Raw genomic sequence first — 20,068 nt, forward strand, 5'->3', positions numbered from 1 at the left:
GTGTTATACAACAAACCAACACTACATGGGGCACTTCAATTCAGCACTGAGAGGGTGCAAAAATGGGAATGTGAGGGGGAATAGCAGGAAACAGAACTAAGCAGTGGATGAGAAGTTCAGGAAAATAAGTTAAACTTCTGCTAAAACCAAGTGGGGACTCCAGATCTGGAAGGTGGCAGCTGCTCTGCTTGGTCCCCATTTACACACCCCCACAATATCCGAGGGTGAGCAAAGGAACTTTTCATCCCAAGGGATGCATGAGCTGTAATCTCACCTTTTGACTGCTGGCAAATATGCATGTTTTCCACAACTTCTGTTAATGATTCATCTTTGCAGACTTTCTCTAGAGTGGGATTTAAGGGAGGTGATGGTTACTAGACACAAAGATTCACTTACTGATTTTCTTATGTGCCAGGTTACTCTATTTAAATCCTAAGATTCCCATTGTAGACTCTTCAGTTACAAATAGGAATGCACCCCTGATTTTCACTAAGAGTGACTGAATTCTGCCCTATGAAAGAATGGTCATCTTTCACTTCCCAGTTGCAACAATCTCCAATCACTCAACTGTTCAGCTCACAAGACCAAACATTCTGATACTCTGTGTTCTGTTTGTGTTTCTCAACATGACAAATGTTTACTGTGTTCTCTTCTAAGTAGTGGGCAAAATAAAAGCAGCCTGGTCCCCCTGCAAGAATCCTGCTCACTAAATGGAGTAAGCACTGGCTGTGGATGTAAAGCTGTTTCCTAAAAGGGCTGGTGTGAAAAAGATTCCAAATAAACAAAAACTGCTGAGACATCTGAAAATAGAGTGCAGTGCTGAACAGGTTCATGAAATAGTTCTGAGAGAACCCGTACTACCAAAGGCAGTATGGCCCTGTCAGTGCAGTTTTTCTCTGCAGGATGAATTATCCAGGGCTCTGAGCCTCACTAATGCAGTTGTATCGATTTTGAGACCTTGCTAGCCCGGGTATCCTTACACAGCACAATGCTCTGTGTGTGTATTCTTAGTACTCATTCTCAACAGAAGCAATTAAGGTGTCACTGGGTCTTAATTGTCTCCATAGAGAATGTTTTCTGTAAAGCCCTGTTTGTTTGAAAAACATATTGCTTAAGTTTTATTTTCAGACCTCCACAGGGAATTTTACTGTGCATGTAATTTACAAATTATCACACCATTTATTTTTAGAAGCAACTACTTCAGTGGTGTAGAGAAATTCACCTGGTTCTAAAGGAAACAGATCTGACCAACAGCTGAGAACTGCTGGGTGGTGAACATTTGTGGAGGGAGCAGAAGATTCCTGGTCAGGGGCTGTGGACTGAAGATACTGAAGCCTGTGTGTGTGCCAGGCTGGAGCAGGTCTGTGGGCAGGGTTAGAAGCTGAGAGCCCAACATCAGCTCTTAACGTGGGGAAAAAGTCACTGAGGACTGGCTCTTCTCCAGCCCCATTACTGGGGAGCAGATGGAGCTGGCGAGTGTCAATTTCAGGTCAACATTATCTGAAAAACAAAACAAAATTAAAAAATAAGTAAATAAGGAGTCCTCAGAGGAGCCCTGCTGACCATTTGGAGCACAGGTCCAGAGGAGGGCAATGAGGATAATTGGGGGACTGGAACATTTCTCTTATGAGGAAAGGCTGAGGGAGCTGGGCCTGTTAAGCCTTGAGAAGAAAGAGTTGAGAGGGGACCTCATTAAAGTGTATAAATACCTAAAGGGGTGCCAGGAATACTATATCAGGGTCTTCTTGGTGGTGCCAAGCAAGAGAACCATGGAATGCTTTGGGTTAGGTGACCTTGATGATCATCTTGTTCCACGCCCTGTCGTGGCAGGGACACCTTCCCTTATCCCAGGTGGCTCCAAGCCCTGTCTGACCTGGCCTTGAACACCTGCAGGGATGGGGCAGCCACAGAAACCTGTGCCAGGGCCTCACCACCTTCAAAATTTATGTTTTTTCCCCTAATATCTGATCTAAACCCACTCTCTCCATCTGAACCCATTCCCCCTTGTCCTGTGCTACGTGCTATGTAAATATCCTTGCATCATCTTCCCAGTAAGTTCCCCTCAAGTACTGCAAGGCCACAGTTGGCTCACCCCAAGCTTCTCTTTTCAGGCTGAACAATCCCTTTGTCCCAGCCCCTCAGGAGAGGCGCCCCATCCTTCTGGACGGGCAAGAGAGGGAACACGAGGCCAGGGGAAGGCACAGGAAGCTCCACCGGAGCACGGGGAAGAGCACAGCTTCTTTCTGGAACAGACTGCCCGGAGAGGGTGAGGAGCGGAGATACTCCAGAACCATCGGGACGCGGTCCTGCGCCCTGTGCTCTGGGATAACTCTGCGAGCCCCGAGGAGAGGCTGGAGCCCTCAGGAGCGTTCACCCAAAGCGTTTGGTTTTGTTTGGCTCGGTTTGGCTCGGCCCGGCTCGGCCCGGCCCACTCGGCTCCCGCCCCGCCCCGCGCGCGTTCCCGGATGGAAGCGGCGCGTCCCGCGGCCGCGTGACCGCTCCCTCCCGGAAGTGCGGCGGGAGCGGGGCCGTGCGGGAGCCGGGAGGTGCCGAGCGCGGGGCGGGCACGGCCGGCAGCAGCGGGACTCGGCGCGGGGGCAGCGATGCGGCTCCGCCGCCGCCCGGGCTCGCCGCCTTTGCCTCCCGCCGGGCGCCGGTGACCGTCACAGCGTCCCCGCCCCGGCGGAATGAGCCCCGCCGCGCCGCCCCGCCAGCGCCGCGATCCGGTACGTGCCGGGCCGGGCCGGGGGTAAGGGGTGAGGGGGGAAAAGCCTTTGTTGTGGCCTCGGGCAGCGCCGCGAGGTGCTGCGGGAGGGCCGGGCCGGGCCGGGCCGCCGTGCTCCGGGCCGGGCGGTGTCGGCTGTGCGCGGTCCGGGGCTCTGGCGATCCCTGCATCCAGCGGTGCCCGCCTCGGGCTCCCGCAGGCCCCGGGTGAGCGCTGCCCGCCCCTCGGCCGCGGGGAGCCCCGAGCTCGTTCTCCGCCCGTGCCCTCAATACCCCCCAGTGCGGTTTGGTTTGGGAAGTTGACGCCGTGTGAGAAAGCAAAAGGAGGCGGCGGGGGAGGGGGGTGTTGGCTGGGAGGTGTTTCTGGTTGCTCGCCGTGTTTGGGCTGCGGCAAAGTTTGTGGCAGGGTTCGGTGGATGGTGTGCGAGCAAAGCTCCCCTCGGTTCACCGGCGGCGCGCACCATCTTAGCCCTGGTCAGGAAGTGGAGTTGACTCAGGCTGGTTTCACCTGATGATGTCGTCTGCTGAAATTCCCGGGAGTCCGGGGAGGATTTGCATCACACTGAGGCTGTTCGAGGGCAGAAGTAGGTGAGAAAGACCGTAAAGAATGGAAAACGGCAAAACAAAGGAAATATCGATATCGCTCAGGCTGAGGTCTCGGTGTTTTTTAAACTGTAGGATACTGAAATCAGCAATCCGTTTTAAAACGTAGCTTTGCTTTGTGACTGTATTCCTAATTTCTTTCCTAAATAGGCGTCAAGAGTCATAAAAATAGTATTTGGACAAAAAGGATTGTCTCGAACCTCCTGCCAGGAAGAACAATCTGTGACAGAGTCAAGCAGGGTCCTTCCTTATTCTTATCAGTTCTGCAGAAAGCATTATTTTGATAGATATCCCATATGGTTACAGGAATTTTTACCACAGTGGTTCTGAGCTAAACCGTTTGTATGACTGCCAAGGCATTTTGTTTTAACCATAAGAAAAAAAGGTTAACAAAAAATGTCTCCTTTTCTGTTTTTACTAGAAGTTGTATTATTTCTGGAAATAAATATCCATTTTAGAGGGGTACTTAGCAGTTACTGTCACTTCTGAAAGTATTTTACCTGGCTTCTCTCTGGGCATTCTGGGATGTGTGGCCAGGACAACCATAAATGTTTGTGAAGGATTTCCAGTGTGTGTCTATTGCATGGTTATTTCCCCTTCACTCTGTGAGGGGATATTTACTCAGGAAAGGGAAAATAATTTTTAAACAATATGCCTTTTGTGTATAAAGCTGCAAACTTGTCAAGCTCTGGTACATCAGCAGAAACTGCATTTAACTCTCTTCTCGAAATCTGAGATTTTAAATATCCAGAAATATCCTTGGCGTTATATTCCCTTGAAAAAGCTTTCTGCCAAACTTTTAACTTTGGTACTTTGCAGCCTGCTTTTAAACTGTCAGTGAAAATAAAGAATTACATTCTGTACTTGCATAGGCGGCGCAAGCTACTTGTTGCTATTAAAAACTTGTATATGCTATAGACAAATATAAAATGAATTTGAAAAGCTACCAAGTTTTCTCTCTGGCCCTAATCACTAATTTCAGCCGTTAGTGCATGCTGTTTACAGTTGTGCGTGTTCAGTTGAAATCACATAAAACTACTTTTTTTCCCTCTTTTTTTTTTTCTCTAGGTTGTATTTCTCTGTTGTTTTTTGTGCTTTTAAAAGCACCTGAACATAAATATACAGTAGAGAGAATAAAACTACTTGTTATTATCAACATAAGTTGGAGTTGAGAAGAAATAGCTGAGGACAGCATCAGGAAACAGTTGACTTGCACTTAAATCTCATTAACTTCTCACTTCATTCATTCTTCCCAGGTTTTCTGCCTGCTTTAGCAGACAGTCTGCATTGTTTTTCATATACAATCTCTTCACATCTGTTCATTTTTTTTTCTCTTTGCATCCCATGCCGTTGTAGAGGTGGTGGTAATTAGAAATTTGTCCTGTTGAATGTTTCCAGGTGCTTTGGTATGCCCAGGCATAGGCTTCTATGTGTCTTGCCTTACAAAACCACCTCGGCCTGCTTTTTTCTTTCTTGTTATATTTTCATGTTGATGACAAGTGGATATTTTTGGTGTTTTTTTTTCTCACAGTTTTTGTGACAGGTTCATATGCTCCTTATGGGCATTTCTGTCTCCTTGTCAAAAGCAGTCTGCTTCCTGTGCATTTAGTAAAACCTGGTTGAGACTAAGGAAGTCTTAAGTGAGATTGTTACACTTCCCAGAAGCAACAACCTGTAGTCATAAAATCCTGGGATCTTCGAAATGCTGTGCTCCCAATCAAAGTATGAAGACCGTGCATTTTGTCCTGCATGTCCTGGCCCTGCATTTTTGGGATGAAATAGAAGGCATTTGCCTCAGTGCTTGACTAATGGTCTTGCCTGTGGTCTCCAAGAGCCTCTTGTACCTTGGCTCTTGGCACTGGCACAGGGTGCCCAGAGAAGCTGTGGCTGCCCCATGCCTGGCAGTGTCCAAGGCCAGGTTGGATCATGCTTGGGGAAACCTGGGACAGTGGGAGGTGTCCCTACCCATGGCAGGGGGTTGGAATGAAATGGTCTTCAAGTATCCTTCAAACCCAAACCATTCCATGATTCCCTTTCCCTTCTACAAATACGTACATTTTCACAAGAGACCTTCCTTCCTTTGATTTCTTTAGAAAATTTCCAGTTCTTGTTCCTGTGACATTCTGTTGCTTCTTGTCCCACTCATATCAAAAGGCTTCCTATTGGAATTGTCCCTTCACATGGAAGTAGGAAATGTCTTATTCAGCTTGTGCTCAGTACTTAGTGGAGATTTGTTGCAGTTCTGTGAGAGGTGGAGGTGTTTTAGTGGTGGTAATTTAGATCTTGTAGTCCTTAACTGAGAAAAGATGGTCGCTTGCCTTAGTTCAGTGGGTTTCTTAAGAAGTGTGTGTAACTGTGTTACAGAGTGAGTATTTTGCATAAATGTGGGGTTTTGGTAATGTTTAAGCTATTCAACTTGTGTGGTGGAATTTTGGCCGGAGTGTATGTGCAGTATTGGAGAGAGTTTAACCTAAAAACCCTCAGCTAGAAACCTCAACTCTGTTGGTTCCCTTCTATCCAAATTTAATAGCTTTCCAATGTGTTTTCTGTTAGCCTGGCTTAAAATTATTCTCTATCAGCCACAAGGTTTTTTATGTTTTGTATAAGGAATCACTTTGCAACCATGCATGTATCTGTCAACGTTGTTGTGATGAGTGTTTGCATATAGCATTTGGGAAATGTAGTGGAAAGTCAGATTCTCTTTCAGCTGATTCAGAAAGTCATTGGCATGGAATAATCCAGAGAGCTCACATATCCAAATTCCCTGAATTAGATTACTTATTCTTGATACTGCCTTGCAACTCCCATTTATCACTTAATTTTTTGGTGAAAAATATTACACATGCTAGTTTTAATTGTAACAGTCTGCATCAGCTCCTCCACCGTGGTTCATGTGGTATTTGCTCCTTGCACTATATTGTGACTTGAATTCTTAAGTAGTTCAAGGGTGAAGTATCATTTGATGTGCAATTTACCTGTGTGCTTTAAGAAAAAGCAATTGTGTGCCAGGGAGAACGCAACAGAGTAGCTCTTGGCATAGGCAGTGCTGCTGTTGGTGTGGAGTAAATGTCTCCAGCCGTTGGGAAACTTCCAAAGTTCATGGGGTGGGAACCTCTTATTGTTGTGCAGTGGAAAGGATCACTGGGTGAAACTCGGGAGCCAAGCTTTCCCTTGGCCTCCTTCCTGGTAGTTCCTTTAATGTTGGTCCCCTCCCAAGAGCTCACTTACCAGTTGGTCAAGTCTTTTGCAAAATCGATTTGCTGCGAATGGAGATGAAGGAAATGGGGGGTGATGACTTGCACTTGATTTCTTTCAAATGCCTTGTTTTCTTGTGTGCTGAATGTAGCAAATTAGTTAGAAAGCTTTTTTTTTGGGTGTCTGTAAAAGGGTTTGGGGTGGTTGCATCAGCAGTTGCTTCCTGAACAACTGGAATTGAGCTTCTCTGGCCTGAAGAATAGCTGGCATAACTTTCTCATCTGGTGTTCTACTTTCTAGTTCTCTGTTCCATGCTGACTTTTTCTTTGGAAAAGTTCACAAAAGCTTTCATTTTCCTGGCTTTCTTTATTCATATTCGGTTTCTAATTGATAAATCTGCTTTCTCCATTAGCATGGCCTGTAGCTTATGAAATACAGATGATTTCAGTACACAGAGTTTAAGTTAAAAACCACTGGGTTAAGTCAAAGAAAAATCTCAACACAAGTTATTTGTTGTTTCAAGCACTTAATAAATTAATCTAGTGATTCAGATTAGCTAATAATTCCTCTAAATTCTTTAGAGGACACACATATTTACTGTCTTCACAATAGGGCTCTGAATTACTTCATATGTAGACATTACCTCAGCAACTCACTCTTTAGTGGCAGTTTTTCTTAAATTTTAGAACGGATAGATTCCTTGTTAACTGAGATTACTTTCAGAGTTGCTTGTTTGTAATCAAAACTCTTGATGATAAAACCAGAACTTTTTTGTAATGAATTTATATAATGAGTGGTTAATATAGTTTCTTCAGCTTCAGGGAGGGAGCAATATACAATGAAAATATTAAATCTTAGCTCCTTTTTGTAAGTATCAGATGTACCAGTGGGCACACTGATATTTACATATCAAGTTGAGTAACTGTTCTTGTAACAGGACAAAATAGTCATTTTAACTTATGTGTCTGTGCTGTGTACAAAGTTACTTGCAGCAATTATTTGTGTACATCTGGATTTATACCTCATTTTAGCTGTTTTTTTCATGCATTTGGAGAGTTCCACATAGAGTCTACATGAACTTTTTTAAAGTCATATTATATCAGTTCTGAAAATGTTATTCTGAATACGAAGCTGTCTGAAATCTCTGGCTGATTTGTGTGATTGCAGGTTAATGTAATGCATTGCTGTGCTGACTGTCCAAGTGGGTGTGATCTCACTCTTGGATCTGGCACTGCACTTGGCATATGGTGGTTTCAGAGGAATAAAATGTATGAAATCTATTTTTCAGTGGGTTTTTTTGATCTCTGTAGAATATGTCAAGGTAGATTTTTTTTGTTTATTTATGTGCATATAGCGAGCAAATTTAAATTAAAATGGCAGCAGAATAATATTTGTGTTGCGATGGGTGATACGGTTTCTAAGAAACTGAAACTTCTTATACTTAAGTTTGCATAAATACATTTTAGGCAAGTTTTGCAAAATCCACTGGGCAGGTGGTTGATCCAGGGTAAAAAATACAGTAAATAAGATTTGAATGCTGTTGCATCTCATGAGAGGCTTGTGATTAGGGGAGGTCCTGTCTTGCTTATGGCAAAAAAGGGCATTTTTAGTAACATTCTGCCGAAGTGGGGGTTTTCCCCTTTAAAAAAAAAGAGGAAGGGAAGAGAGAAGGAAAGCATGATATAACTAGAAGTGAAAGAAAAGCTTCCATAGGCAGTAAACTGCTCAGAATTTGTGTGTGGCAAACTTTATACCCGGAGTTAGTTTCTATGATTAGTTATATTAATGAGATCATCAAGTAAAATCCACTTTTATTCTGTAGCAGTGGTTTTGAATATTGTTTTACAGGCCAGGCATCATTTTTAATGATTAAATAGCAGTTGTGTTTGGAAAGGTGCCATCCCCTCCAACAAGTGTGAGACTCTGCTCACTGAGTGCTGAGGGGAAAGATATATGGCAGTAACATCATCAAGTGTTAGTCTGGGTTACTAATAAATTACAGTGTCTGAGCCTTCAGAGGTTTCCAGAGTCACTTGTAAAGAGGGGCTCTGCACTTGGTGTTGGCTGACTTCTTGATTTCTTGGTAGTAAATCTCTTTTTTTTCCTGCTGTTTGTTTCTGTGCTCTGGGAGAGCGTTCAGCTGCGTGTGTGGGGTGGGATGATTCACTGCGGGGTTGTGTCTCCTGTGTGTGCACGGAGGCAGAAAGCAGCACACTCAGATCTGCTTCTGGTCTGCCTTGTTTGACAGCACCCAAGGTGAAACCAAATCTATTTACTGCACAGCCAGGCCACCCTGACAGGCCTGTGCCAGCCTCTTTGCCTTGCTGCTTACTTGGGAAATATTCTTCTGGCTTGAGCAACTAAGAGTGTGTAAGTGGGGAAACTTACAGGAAACTGCCAAGCTTTGGATTGTTTTTGTAGTGAAAAAAGGGATCTCAAACAGATTATATCAGAATGGTTCTTAAATTTTGAAGCATAAGCAAAACAGCACCTGGATGTTTTTTGAATGGTGGAAGTTGTCCGCTTGTCTTTGAAATTCAGAAGCCATTTTCTGTTGGACTAATTTGTGAGCTGCACTCAGTCATCCTTCCAACTCAGGATACTCTAGGATTCTATGAGCTTTTAGGATTTCCTTTATTTCTGTGGGTCTAAACCAGTTTAGCTGCAGTCCAGTCCTGAGATGTTAAGTTTTGCTTGCATTGATGGCTTTTAGAGATTACTGCTTCATATTCACCAAAGCGAGGGTTTGTGCAGCTCTACCTCTTGACCTGTCTTTCCTAGGATGTGTCTAATCAGCTGTTGTGGATTAGTTCAATTTCAAGACTGTTGTGGCAAATTAACATCAAATGCAGTTTGGTCCTCTGGCAGAATTGAGTTTTAGGCCTTTTTTCTCAATTTCCTAGCTTTAAGTTATCACTTGTTTTTTGCATTAAGTCTGACACTCAGGCATAGAGGAGGCCTGAAATGAGCTGTGACTCTCAGGATCTCCAAGATGCAGCTGTGTGCACAAATGTGACCACTGCTTTGCCATGAGAGGTAACAGGGCAACAAATGACTGATCAGCCCCCTCCTGAGAGCATCTGTGAGTATGAGCTTTTGCCTGCTGAAAGCAGTTGTACCGATTTTATGTGAGCCTTGCAGGTGATGCCAGTCTGCAGAAGTTAATGAGGAGAACATTCTGCTGCTCTGTACAGCTCCTTTGCAGCAAATGACAATAGAGCACCTCTCTCCAAAGAGTGCAGGCCAGTGCTTTCCACAAATCTGATAGATTTGAAAAGAAAAGAAAACCAAAACAACCCAAACCACCCCAGACTAGCTGTGAATCTGCTAGAGAAAGATATTTCTTTGTTACAATTGGCATCAGCTTTCTGTTGGCTCATACAAACTCTGCTCATACAAACTCCTGTTCCAAGTGCAAAGAAGAAAGTTTAAGATTAGCATTTTTGGTTTGGTGAACTCTTGATTGTATGTAACTGAAGCATTAAGGGAAAAAATGTCTTCATTTAATATACTTTTCACATGTCAATGGTTTGTTGGAGTAAGAGTAATGGAGTGAAACTAAGGAGGGGAAAAGATCACTTTGGCTGTATACCAGGAAACAAACCCCGACAGCAACAGATTATTTGAATAGAATATTTTCCCAAGAGGAATCGTGGTGGAAATACACCTCTTTTGGGTCCTGTAAAACTAGGCTGGGCAATGAAAATGAAAAATGCTGTAAGAAATAATCTTGCATTTCTTCTCCAGGGAAATGCATAGATGACTGCTGTAGGGGATGGTCTGGGATATCTAGTACAGAGCACAGTGGGTTTCCTGTATTACAGAACAATAATACAAGGCTAATGCTGAGGCATTTTTATCAGTGAGCTTGGCTGCTGTAAACTAGACAGTTTTAGCCCCAGCTCTGCTGAGCACTTGGGCTTTCTCACAGTTGAGGTAAAATTGAACTTTATTTTTCAAAGCCTTAGGATGGGAAAGAAAATTGAGAGAAAAGCCTGAGAATAGCATGTAAGCAACTTTACAGTTTTTACAACTAATAGTATTACCTTGCTAATTTTGAGCTGCTGACTTCAGAGTCATCAGTCATAGGTGCACCATCATCCTTCTGAAAAGCTGGGCATTTCCCACGTGCTGGGTTATGCCTTGCTGGGGCCTTTTTGCTGGAAGCACCGTGAGGATGTGCTTTTAAATTCTGGAGTCTTAGTTGCAGCTATTTTGAGATGTCTGTGACCCCAGCTGCCTGCCCTCTCTCTGGCTGGAGTTTACTGTCCCCAGGCAGGGGTGACAGGGTATATATGGAGCTTCTCAGCTGTCACAGCCCAGTCCATGGCAGTATTTTTTTTCCTCACTGGAAAAGTGTGGAGAGAGTCATGAATTGGCTCGTGGTGTGGCTGCTGATTGTGTCTCCTGGCAGGGCACAGGCTTCCAGCAGAGCTGTGGGATGGCAAGGGTGACACGGTGAGCATGAAGCACACAGGAGCAGCCAGAGCTTCTGATTTAAGCCCCAAAGCTGGGTTTGTGTAAGCTTAGTTGCTATTGTGTGGTTCCAGAGCAAATATATACTTAAATAAGCATTTTTTAATATCATGTTCTAAAAAAGCCTCAAACCTTTTTAAGTGTTATGGGCTGCCTCTTCAGTAAGTGTCATAGGGGTTTCCTGTGTGTAGCCCAACTTCTGTTCCCTTCTTTTGCCCCAAAAAGGAGAAATTGTTGATGTTAGAAGTACTACAGGTAATATAAAGTGTAGTACCTCCTTAACCTAAAGTTTTCTAACTTAGGGGATGGATATATGTTATTGCAATTGAGTAATTCTGTTCACTAAAGTTGCTTACAAATGATGCAGTGATGGAAAAAATCAATAAATGCTGAACACTGTATTTAAATTTTCGTAGGTATATCGTAAGTGTGTTTTCAGAGGAGATAATAACTGAACAAATTGGAAAACTGCCTGAGTTTAATAGACCTTTCAGGCATCTGTTATTGTGTTGTGGATCATCCAGCAGGAAACTTAGTTTAATAGTTAGCTGTTTGGGAAATAAAACAGCAATTATTTCAAAAAGATCAATTGTGAAGGGATGCAAATCCTACTAATTAAGAAAGCAATCCTATTTCTTGCAAAGTTCATTTTTTTTTCTACTTACTAGTAAAAATCATAGGAATTTATGTAAGCTTAATTAGCTTATAAGACAAACTCTTAAAAAGAAATTTCAAGCCGTAGGCATTTCATGCCACCAAATAAGTGTGACCCAGGTGGTGGGTGGCTGTTACACAAATCCTTCTGTGATCAATGAGAAAGGAACATGGCTTTTTTCACTCTTAAATAGTTTGGCCTTCATAAACTGGTGCTGCCTAGAACTGGGTGATCCAGCTGGGTTCAGGTGGGGCAGTGCAGAAATAACTTTGGCCTTAGAATGTCTTTCACTTCAGACATAACTATTTTGATTTGGTTTGTTTGTTTCCTTCATTTTTATTAATAAATATATTCTTCCTCAGCTAAGAAGTGGGAAGATGGTGTTTTTCCCAAGATTTGTCTTCTTTGTAAATTGAAAAATGAAACAGATTCCTTGAACAAATAATGATAGTTTTATATAAAACACTTACATACTAATTGTATAATGCCATGTAATACTTTATTCACTGATCATTTAATGAGAGGAAATTAAATAAGTGTCCCTGTAACTACACCATGTTTATTTTGAATGGGTTTTTGGGAGTTGATGTTACTGAATGAAGGAGGACTTATTTCGGATTTTTTTTTTTAAAGCCAAACCCTCAAAACTTCATAAACTATATTTGGTTTCTAAATTATGTATTTACTAGGAATAAAAAGTTGGACGGACAGAATGTTATTTTCCAGTTAAACTTTAGAAGGTGATCTTTTTTTCAGCCAGTGATGTAATATTAGTATTTCCAGAGAGGGGACAAGAAGTTAATTTGTAACAGCTTTGCATTTTGTGCTCAGGAAAAGATTGTCACCATCTGAGTGGAACATGCAGTACATGCACTTGGAATCTTTTGGTGTGACCATGGAGGGAGCCTCTTTGATCCTGGAGGTCTGAGCCATGGAAAGAAGGGATGCTGGAAGGAAGAGGCTCAGCAGGACCTGATCACTGAGTTCACAACGTGCTTTTCTTCTCATTCTTGGGGGACCAGGACAGGGTCACTGATTCCCTTGGAGAACCATCCTTGGGTTGGATTGTGGCAGGCTGGATTTGATTTTGGGGCGTGCTGGGCACCCTGCAGCAGACAGTTTGTTCAGCCATGCTACCAGCAGTGTGCTGGCTGCAATCCCTCACTGAACTGCCACAGTAGTAAAGCATTGCTGTCAATGGTTTAATGTGCAACACCTCGTGTGCACCTGCTGCACTGGGAGAGCTCCTGGCATCTGCTTCCCAATCCTAAGGACAGACAGGCCCAGCATCCTCCTAACAGGGCAGCTCTTCAAACACCTTTATCAAGTGTTTTGTGGGTTTTTTACTGGGGGCATAGAAAATTCTTCTTTATTTGTTCCTATGTATGTGGTGCTTTCTTAAGCTAGTCACTTTTTCAGTGAAAAAGTTGAGATAATTCCAGCACAAGATGTAAGAGACTGGGAATTTGCTCTTGTCTAGCTCCGAGAGGTTAAAAAGTAACCTTGTTTAGAATAATGTTGATAAATACTCAGTTTCAGACAGGGGAAACACGATAATATTTTTGAAAGTCATATTATTGATGTAGGAAGTAACTTTGAATCTTAAGATCTCATCTTAAAAGTTGAGAAAATGGAGATCTGATACAGCTTTTGATGAAAATATGTGCAAATACATATTTTGGAAGGTAGCCTGTGCTTTCTTTACTCTGTGTGTGCAGGTAATTAATTAACAATAATCAATTTCACATGGCTTTAAGTTTAGCATAAGTATTTGTTTGACTAGGAGGGCACTTCAGTTAATTCCTAAATAAAATGTGCTTTGAGAATTCTCCTTTTTTTTCAATGTTATTTCTGCCTACTTGCTCACTGTAGGAGGATCAGCTCCTGGAAGATCCAAATTTAACAGAATCTGGTCTATATGCAGAGCAATTATCAGGTGAAGCCAATACCTTCATTAACAGACCAGTAAAAGAAGTGATAAGCCCATCATGTTTGGGGTCTGGAAGTACAAGCAAAGAATCTTTGACCTTTTCTTCTTTTTTTTTGAACACAAAGTGTTCAATGAAGACAATGAACACAAACTCTGAATTAAATCAGCACTGGCTGCTGTACAACATTCAGTATGAATATATCAGTTCATTAGAAAAATCTCCAAACAAAGGAACTTGACGCCCTTTAAAAATACATCTCATTTTCCTTTTGAAAACCAGAAACTTCTTTTACTCCATCCATTAAAGCTTGTTTTCCTGTTTCCAGTGCATGTTTGCCCTGGTGGTCAGACATTTCTGCCTGGCCCCACAGACTGGTTTGTTGGGCCGTGTCCAGACAGGCACAGCATTGCCTGAAAATTCTTGGAGGTATTGCCTGATAATGTTCCCTCATTTCTACTGCTTTGTTCATGATAGCCTGCAGAGTAATAAATGCAGGTTCTAGCATGAAAATTGTCCCTCTAAGTTGTTTCATCCTGCAGATAACAGACCTGTCTTCCTGCACTTCACTGATTGAATTCCACCCAGTCGTTCCCTGACTGGTTTTGTGAACTGCAGCTCTCTCTGTTCCCAACCAGTTGGTCTAATAGTCTGTGATGAGGGCTTGGTATTTGGAAAACCATTTTATCAGAGCTGATGACAGTGGCTGATCAATGATTCATAAACAATTTCTTCAGAGTAGTATTTAGTCTTCTCCCCACGTAGAGCACTGTAGAACAAAGGGTGTGTAGTTGCATCTCTGTTCTCGCCTTCAGGCTGCCTGTGCAGGGTCCACTTTGCCCTGTTGAACATTGGTGGCCACTCAATGTGGTCTGGCTGTCAGTCTAAAGACTGCAAAAGTCCTTCTCCAAACTCCTCTACACTTCAGGACAGCATCTTGAAAGCTTGTGTTCTCTCTCACCTTATAGCTCTGGTAAATATGCACATCACCCTACCCAAATCCCAGTTAATTGATTAAATGAAGGGCAGATCTGCAGTACTGCTAGACCATTTCCATCCTTCTCCCTTTTGGTACATGCTATCAGAGCATCAGAAGCTCTGTTTATTCATTCTCCCATTCTTCAGTTTGTCTTGGTTGGTCCTTTGTTTTGTTTAAGTTGTGTGCTCAGACGTACTAAAAAATACAGACGGCTCCTCAACACAGACTCCCAGTATCAAGGATTTAACGTTACTGCTTTCTGCCAGTTTTCTCAGTCTAAAAATGTGTTTGGCTTAGTAAATCCATGCAAAAAAAGTGAAGTGTTAATCTGTTCCTCAGAGGTGTATCAGGAGGTCGTGAAAATCACTTGTCTGGTGCTAGTGCTGTAAAGGGGAAACCTTACAAAAAGCTGAGGCTGTTCAGAAGGACCTGAGAAGTGTACTTGGGTAAAATCAGGCCTTCCTTAAATAAAGGCCATGCAGCAGGTGGAAGCAGCCTCTGAAGCACAGCTGCCATGGGTAGAGCAGGTACAGAGACAAGGCAACAGATGGACCTGAAAATAATTGCAAATAACTACCTTTGCTTAGAGTTAAATTCTCAGTGAATCAAGCTGATTTAGCTGTGAGATGGGAGTGGGCAGATAACTACTGGTAGCTGGCCCAAGGTCACTGAACACTTTCTTAAAAGAGATTGTGTGCGGCAGTTATTTTCAGGCTTTTCCAATTTAGAAACCCCTTCAGAGCAAATTTGACTCAGATCTGCTGCTCCTTCATGGTTACTGGGAGCTGACTGGTCTGATGGGCTGAAGAATTGAGGTACAGATGAGAGAAGAGACAGTCCTGTGCATCTCATGCAAATGACAGAATAAGGAATGGGCTGTATTCTTCTTGCCTTTAGCTTTGGAGAATCAAGGAGCAGCAAGCAGGGTCAGTCAGGCTGAGGTAAGCTGTTCTAACCTTTTCAGGATATGGTTCTGTCTCAATCCATTGCATTGGGGTAACAGCTTCAGTTGGCACCACTGAGTAGGATGTGCTTCCAGAAGTAATGGTAATATAAGTGCTAATATTTTCTTTATTAAAGCATTTCATATGTATCCTTCCCAGGAATTTTACTCTGGGTGGTTCTGTACAGAGAATCAAAACCAATTGTAAACATGTAAGCAAAAACTATGTAAACACAACATGCACAATAGATGTGTTTCCTACTTAAAAAAACATGAAGCAAACAAATTCGGTTATCTTAAATTTAGGGATGATGTTGGTTTTTCATTTATAGAAAGTACTAATGAAGTACTGAATGTTGCCACAAATATTAGTTTTATTTGTGGAGAACTCATTTGTTTAAGACAGCTGAATTGTGTTTATGATTAGTTTTCAATGTCTCAGGGATCCATATCTTACAGGAGACCTATTCAGTATTTTGTTTTCACCCTGTCATAGCAGATCTGTTGGTAGAGATTCATTAAGGCATATTATTATAAAGCATCTGCTTCCTCATCTGGTAAAAACTGAGAATTAGCTTTCTTTTCAAGCTCTTCTGTGATTCAGAGCAATCACCTGTCAGCAGGCTTTGATGTGGAAGGGCTGCTTCATACCATGAGTGAGAAGCAGTACCAGAAAGGCAGAGGGGAAAACACCCCGTGAGGATCACAGCATTTCACAGAGCAGAATTCTTCCTGTAGGAATAATGAACTTGTTACATCATGACTGAATTGTACATGCTCTTGCAGTGGCTTTTACCATTGTTTGCATAAAACCTTGTTTCTAAGTGTTGCTCCATCCCTGGAGAGTTCCATCATGATTAGTGATGTGCAATCACATCTTTTGAGGAAGACAATTAATGCTGTTCTATCACAGCTAAAAAGAGCTGTACAGTGAAGCAGTCAAATGTTGCAGAAAGATGGTTGCTTCTAAGTGATAGCAGGATATGTTTAAAGAAACTTTCTGTACTAAGAGAAAATGTTTTGTGGCAGAAATAATTGATTTTTTTCTGGTTTGATCAGGGTTCATTTCACTTTTTTAGCAATTTAATGAAGCGGCTTAAGTGAGAGGCTGTGCCTGTGACAGGAATCTGCACACAGCTGACAGCAAACCCTCCCTTAAAGGAGAACCAGCCAGGAACCCAGAGCTGCCCCATCATTGCCCACCTTCTTTCACTGGCCAGGCCCAATTGCTGCTGTGTAGCCAGGTGTGAGGATCCGGGCAAGTGCCTCAGTTCCTGGTGGGCAGGAGGAGCTGCAGTGCTCTGTTAGGTGGTGGTAATTCATAACAAAATCACTTTATTTTTTGCTGGGAGTTGAGTGAAACTTTTTTTTTTTCTGGTTTGTGTTATTATAGTTCTTCAGCTGTGTCTGTTGGTGTTAAAGATCTGTGAAAGAAAATACTGCTTGAAATGCAGGTCTGATTTCTTACCCTCCATTCAGAAATCTCAGGGTTGTGTGAACCTTTCTACTCCCAGGTGGCTGAGTGTTCTTGTGAGTTATGTCTGGGTGAAAACCTAAGGCATTGTACTGATGACTGAGTGCTCTGGGTACTCTGCACATCAAGGAGGAGAGCCTGAAGAAAGTTCTAACATTCTGGAGTGGCCAAAGTGGTAAATTGCAAAGAGGGTGTTGAAATATTGTCATTAGTGGTGGTGTGTGATGCAGAGGTGCTTATTTTTATAAATTATTGTGTGAGGGCTCAGCCTGCAGGTTTTGAGCACCAGTGGTTGTTAATGTGTGACACCCAGCAGAGCCATTGTCCTCTTTTCAGGTTTAATTTTCAGATGCATCATTTAGTAAACACAGTAATACAAGTTTTTGTATTTCCCACGCCTAAAAAGGGTGAACAAAATGTCTGAATTCCTTTTTTTAGGAGAATTGCTGAAGCTTGGATTGCTCTCTTGATACTATAAACCTGCAATAAGTGGCAATGTCAAGGGTTCCCACCCCACCTCCTCCTGGGGAGATGTCCAGTGGACCTGTGGCTGAAAGCTGGTGTTACACCCAGGTAATCTACATAAATTCCAATGGCTTCATTTTCTATTGTTGTCATAATAATTGTTAAAAAAAACAAAACTAAAGTTATTGACATATTGAATAAATGTAGCTGACAATCTAAGTAGTTCTCACAGTTAATGCTTGATATGTAAATTAAATTTTCTTAACATTTTCTGGTCTTTTGTTCAGGTTAAAGTAGTAAAATTTTCATACATGTGGACCATTAATAACTTCAGCTTTTGCCGTGAAGAAATGGGTGAAGTTTTAAAGAGTTCTACATTTTCATCAGGGCCAAATGACAAAATGAAGTGGTAAGGTCTTTATTTGAGCAAGTGCTCTGAGTTTTGGTTTGGGGTTATTTTGCTCACAAAAATTGTAAAGTTAAATTAAAAATCAATATTAAAATTTGGATACTTCTTGGAGGGTTACTGGAGGTATGGATTTGGTCTAAATTTAAATTGCAGCAATCACAAAGGAAACATTTATTTCAGTAGTATTTATGATTGTGTCTTCTAAAAGTATTTCTGAATTTATTCTGGGTACCATTAAAAATTACAATTTCTCCATTTTTTTCAGGTGCCTGAGAGTGAATCCAAAGGGATTAGATGATGAAAGCAAAGACTACTTGTCATTGTATTTGCTTTTAGTCAGTTGTCCAAAAAGTGAAGTCAGAGCAAAATTCAAATTTTCCTTGCTGAATGCTAAAAGAGAAGAAACAAAAGCAATGGGTAAGGGAATATTAATGTGGTTTTGTAAGAACATCAGCAATATTATTTTTTTCAGCTGAGAGCAGAATTTAATATTGAGATAAACTTTTAAAATACCTTTTTTAATTTCCTTTTAGAAACATAATTATAAAAGCCTGTTCATGTTTCACACGTTTCTGATCACTGAGCTATGTTAATTCTGTCCTGAGCAGTATAAATTACAGCACATTGCCAACTGCTGTCACTCCAGGTCCTTGTCACTTAGTTTTGCCAGCAGATTATTCTTGTTTCCTGTTAGCGGAGGTGTATTTGCTTGTTTGTAGCTACATTGGAAGTGTTTGATTTCCATTGTTAAATAGGATAAGCAGAGATGGCTGGATTTTTTTAGGCCTCCTTTACAATATTTTACTCTATTTCAGCTGATTTACACTGTAATCAGTTTAAAAACATCTGCCGTTTACCAAAGGAATTAGAAGACTTTGAAATAACTGGTGATTTGATTTAATTGTTTTGTTGATATGAAAAATGTATGGAAGGCTCTTAGTTTCAAACTTGTGAGCACAACCTTCATTGGAAATGCTGTTTGGGAAAGCTGGGATTCTTGTGGAAATGAATAATTTAATGCTGATCTGCGCTGAATTTATTCTGCTGCAAGCCCTGTATATGAAGAATATCTATTTTTCTTCCCTTCTTCTACTCCAGGACTTAAGAGATATTTCAGGTCCTGTTTTGTTGCAAATTCTGCATTTCTTGCAAAAAATCTGTAGTTCTGCAGTGTTTATACCCAAAGGTCATGCTATTTCTCCTCAAGTAACTAGGCCCACTTGTAATCTTCAAACTAAATCCACAGAATTACGTTCAAATGAAAAACTTAAATTATTGGACTCTTTGGAAGGAAGGTAAATACCTGTGTTTCACATGCATGTTTCACTCTACTAATCCTTTTACACTGATGGTGATGGTTTCTTCAGTCCCTGCAAAGTTCCTCTTCTGGAGCTTTTGTGAGCACAGCTACACTTGTGTACATTTGGAGGATGTATACATCTGGATTTGACTGGAGTGGATTGATATTTGTAATAAAATGTGAAACTGCATCAAAACCTATTTGGAGATCATCATAGAAGCACAGAATTCTTGAGTTTGCACAGGAGCTCTGGAGGCTTAGGGTCAGCCTGGGCACTTTGCTTGGCACTTGTGGTGCTTTGAGATCTTCTGGGATGGAGACTCCACAGTTTATCTGGGCAACCTGTTTTAATCTCTAGCCAGGTCCTGCTGGCCCTTTGTTTGCCTTAGGGGTTCATTGTGGGTTCTTGTTGATTTGTTGTCCCCCAGAACCCAATCTCCAGTGACCTGTTTGTTCCTGTCTGTAGCCAACACCCAAATCCTGACCCATCATCTCTCTGCTGGTTCATCATCCACTGCAGTGCTAAAAATCCTGAGAGTGGGTGTGTCTGCAGCTTCTGCAATAGTAGCTATGCTGGGTTTGGCACCACAGGAGCTATAAATATCATTTCACTTTGGGAAATTACCAACAGAAGTCTTATTTCTTGGACTCTCCAGCCATTTGCCCTCTGCTTCTGTAGGTGCTGTGTATTTACTGAGACAGGAAAATGATGCCCCACTTCCAGTGCCCCTTGTAAATTGATAATTCATGCATAGGCTGCTGCTTCAAGGGATGAAGCTGTGTATGAAACAGAATGTTAGTGAAACAAAATGTTTGAAGCAAAATGTTAGTGAACTAGCATTTTGACTTTATTAGAAGAAAAATACATTTGTGCTTTTGTGCTGCTCTATTTTGGTTCTTAATTTTGGGGGTTAACA

At 41.9% G+C, this 20,068-nt stretch overlaps 1 protein-coding gene and 1 long non-coding RNA gene across 3 annotated transcripts in view; one reads left to right on the top strand and one right to left on the bottom strand.

The window, feature by feature from the left end:
- Positions 1 to 1,156: 1,156 nt before the first annotated feature.
- On the bottom strand, positions 1,157 to 2,429 carry LOC139593918 (uncharacterized). Its single transcript, XR_011680424.1, has 2 exons — positions 2,093 to 2,429; positions 1,157 to 1,500 (listed from the first exon to the last, which is right to left on the bottom strand). It is a non-coding gene; the product is annotated as an uncharacterized lncRNA (long non-coding RNA).
- A 50-nt stretch (positions 2,430 to 2,479) lies between these two features.
- The window catches only part of SPOPL (speckle type BTB/POZ protein like), a 33,278-nt gene continuing 15,689 nt past the window's right edge, over positions 2,480 to 20,068 (top strand). Inside the window, exons 1-4 of one of the 2 annotated variants that reach the window (XM_071435452.1) lie at positions 2,480 to 2,726; positions 17,416 to 17,550; positions 17,730 to 17,851; positions 18,117 to 18,268. In XM_071435452.1, coding sequence (XP_071291553.1) covers positions 17,473 to 17,550; positions 17,730 to 17,851; positions 18,117 to 18,268 — 352 coding nt within the window. In that variant the 5' untranslated portion in view covers positions 2,480 to 2,726; positions 17,416 to 17,472. The remainder of the gene's footprint in view (positions 2,727 to 17,415; positions 17,551 to 17,729; positions 17,852 to 18,116; positions 18,269 to 20,068) is intronic. The other variant, XR_011680425.1, reaches the window with a different exon arrangement.

The sequence above is a fragment of the Agelaius tricolor genome, unplaced genomic scaffold, assembly GCF_023055355.1.
Source record: "Agelaius tricolor isolate 1412-34295 unplaced genomic scaffold, bAgeTri1.0.p SCAF_10, whole genome shotgun sequence".
Classification (NCBI taxonomy): domain Eukaryota; kingdom Metazoa; phylum Chordata; class Aves; order Passeriformes; family Icteridae; genus Agelaius; species Agelaius tricolor.